This window comes from Cucurbita pepo, unplaced genomic scaffold, assembly GCF_002806865.2.
Source record: "Cucurbita pepo subsp. pepo cultivar mu-cu-16 unplaced genomic scaffold, ASM280686v2 Cp4.1_scaffold002243, whole genome shotgun sequence".
Classification (NCBI taxonomy): Eukaryota; Viridiplantae; Streptophyta; class Magnoliopsida; order Cucurbitales; family Cucurbitaceae; genus Cucurbita; species Cucurbita pepo.
The window spans coordinates 1-3,175 of record NW_019648328.1 but is presented as its reverse complement, the minus strand read 5'-3'; the positions used below and the strand labels follow the sequence as shown (position 1 = coordinate 3,175).

General features: G+C 35.4%; 1 protein-coding gene across 1 annotated transcript; it reads left to right on the top strand.

Moving 5' to 3' along the window:
* The first annotated feature begins 85 nt into the window (after window positions 1-85).
* LOC111786647 (3-hydroxy-3-methylglutaryl-coenzyme A reductase 2-like) lies at window positions 86-1,312 on the top strand. The gene is made up of 2 exons (XM_023666880.1): window positions 86-478; window positions 566-1,312. The coding sequence occupies exons 1-2, from the start codon at window positions 101-103 to the stop codon at window positions 806-808; spliced, it is 621 nt and encodes a 206-aa protein (XP_023522648.1). The 5' UTR covers window positions 86-100; the 3' UTR covers window positions 809-1,312.
* Window positions 1,313-3,175: the final 1,863 nt, after the last annotated feature.

The window sequence follows — 3,175 nt, the reverse complement described above, 5'->3', positions numbered from 1 at the left end:
TCTCAACATATATGAGTTGTTTTATGCCACTGACATGAATTTTCTTCGATTTTCTCAACTGGTTCTCGATTTAAATTTGATGAGGAGACGTATATAGTTTATGCCAAGTGACTGGCCTCTTCATTTGGCAGGAAACTTTTGTGCTGACAAGAAACCAGCTGCTGTAAATTGGATTGAAGGACGAGGAAAGTCGGTGGTTTGTGAGGCAATAATAAAGGAGGAGGTAGTGAGGAAGGTGTTGAAAACCAGTGTTGCGAGTCTAGTAGAGCTCAACATGCTTAAGAATCTAACTGGATCAGCAATGGCTGGCGCCCTTGGTGGTTTCAATGCTCATTCCAGTAATATTGTATCTGCAGTTTTCTTAGCAACTGGCCAAGATCCAGCACAAAATGTAGAGAGTTCTCACTGCATCACTATGATGGAAGCAGTAAACAACGGAAGAGATTTGCACGTCTCGGTCACGATGCCTTCCATTGAGGTCACTAATACATTACATTTGTCGTTCACATATAATCCTTATATCTCACACTCAAAATCATTATACTTTCTTGCTTATTCACTTCAGGTTGGTACTGTTGGAGGTGGAACTCAACTCGCGTCTCAGTCCGCGTGTTTGAATCTTCTCGGTGTGAAGGGTGCTAACAAAGAATCTCCAGGAGCAAACTCGAGGCTTTTAGCCACCGTTGTGGCTGGTTCTGTTCTTGCAGGCGAGCTATCCCTCATGTCTGCCATAGCAGCTGGACAACTGGTAAGGAGTCATATGAAATACAATAGATCTAGCAGAGACGTATCGAAACTCGAATCTTAAACAGGGTGGTAGTAGATCAAGAAAGGGTGGGATCTAGTAGAGATAGAAATAAAAGGGGAAAAGATTTGGATCTTTCTAGTGGAAGTAGCAAAAGCAAAACACAAGGCTTCTGGTTGGTTTGCATGTGATAACCAGAGGTCGGCCTAGCTGGGAGGTCCCCATTGAGGAAGACATGTAACATGGTTGGATAAAGACTCAATTCTGTGGTTGTTCTTGAGATATGGTGTGTGCCCGTGCCCCCCCCCACCCCCCACGAAGATATTCGGTGTGTTGTCTGTCGTGTTTATTTAGCTTCCCGATGATTCGATTGATTCCGATTCGATGCGTTTCTGTTGGTCGACTTGTAGTAGCCGAGGGGGGGTCGGGGTAATTATGTTTGTTTTTACTTATTTATTATGTATGGTGGTGCTTATAACTTACTTGGTTGTTATGGTGTAAAAACTGGAGAATTTGATTGTGGTTCTAAATCTCAGTGTATTTCAATGCTGTATGTCTTTGTCTGTATCGATGGTGTGTTAGGACTGAAAACGATGCTGAGCCACCGGCAGCTTGCTTTCCTATTTTAACGTTTTCATTGTTTTTGTTGTCTTCTTCTTGGCACGGCACTTACCCAGTTTAGCCGCTTAACCCAACCCAACCCAACTCATCCTTATTTTTTTCGGTTGAGTTAGGTTAGATTGCTCTTTTTTTTTTTTAAATTATTTAAAAAATTACTTTTTCGGGTTGAGTTAGGTTAAATTGCTCTTTTTTTAAAATTATTTAAAAATCATATTTAATCACAGTACATGTTGATTTAATATCAAATATTTACCGGTCACAAGTTTTTTTTAATTTAATCCTTTAAGAAGAATGGTAAGATTGAGTTGAATTGTAACTTTATTTTTGAACCATTTTTGGGTTGGTCCAGTTGAACCACGTGAATGGAACAATAACACTCGACCTGATATTATTTTATCTAAAAAATGGTATAAAATATGTGGAAAAATAATTAGCTTTTAATAAATAAAAAAGAAAAATAGTTAACTTATTTTCAGGAAAAAATAAATAATTAATTAACTTATTGGCAGATCACACGTGTTCGCACATAAATCACTTAAAAATAATAATAAAGTAAANTATATATATATATATATATATATGAAAGCATCAAAACGACTCTATGTCGTGGCACAGATGGTTAACTCTTCAAAATTGTGGGGACTTTGATGTGCATTTAAACAGTAGGGCAGTTCGACTAGGACAGTTCGACGAGTTGATCCTTATAGTCGACTTAGAGTTCTCCCATGGTTTATGTAATCAATAATTGATACACCTTTCTATTGCTTGGAATTGGCTCCGTCAAAGCTCGAGATCGGTATACCAATTAGAAGCACTTTTTTTTTTTAATATTCGAAAAAAATTGCTTAACTAGTAGATCTCCTCTCACACAAACATTTTTGTATGTCTCGAGATTACCTTATATGGCAACCTTGGGTAGAGATGTCCATGAAACGAATTTGGGTTGGGAAGCCTTCCCCATCCCAATCCTCACCACCTATTTTATTCTTCATCTCCGCGAAATTTTCCATTTATTTTTGCGGGAATCAGGACGGAAATTTCCAACAAAAATTTACGAGTATCGGATTTTCCATGAATATTTTTTTTTTCCATTTATTATTATTTTAAAATTCCCGTTTTTCAATATAATTTTTATTAAAAATTTATAAAAAAATCATAATAAATCAATATATTTCTGAAGTAAACCTATAAACTTTAAATTTTAATATTAGAACCGAGTTATTAACCACTAAAATTTTAGTCCGTAATTATAGTCTCAAAATTAATTCATTTATTTTTTTTAATATAGCGAAAAAATATATTTATATATAATTTTTTTAATATGTATTGAAAATATATTTATATTAAACCGACGACGGAGAATATAATCCCGTCTTCAACCCATCTATTTAACGGAAGAAAATGTTCTCTAATCTCTTTCTATTCCTCGTCTAAATGGGCATCAGGTGGAAAATGTGATTAGTAATTTTTTAGTGGTCTAATTAAACATACTTTATTCTATAAGCGTCTCTTGAAATTTTGAATATAATATTTAGTTTCTAGATATCACAACCCAATTGCTATAATGCTCATTTAGCTAAAAATGAAAATTACGAGTACTGAAAATACACGGTAAGACGTTCTTGTGTCGGAGTTAGATATTCATACATATATATGGTAACATGTCACAGATCAAGGGACAATTTTTCTTTTAAAAAAGGGTCACTCACTTCGTGACTTGCCCTAGATTAGGGTCGTCTAGTTTGATCTAACCAAAACATAGAAACCATGATCAACTAGCCTATCTGCTTGAGATCAGTTTTAAAAAGT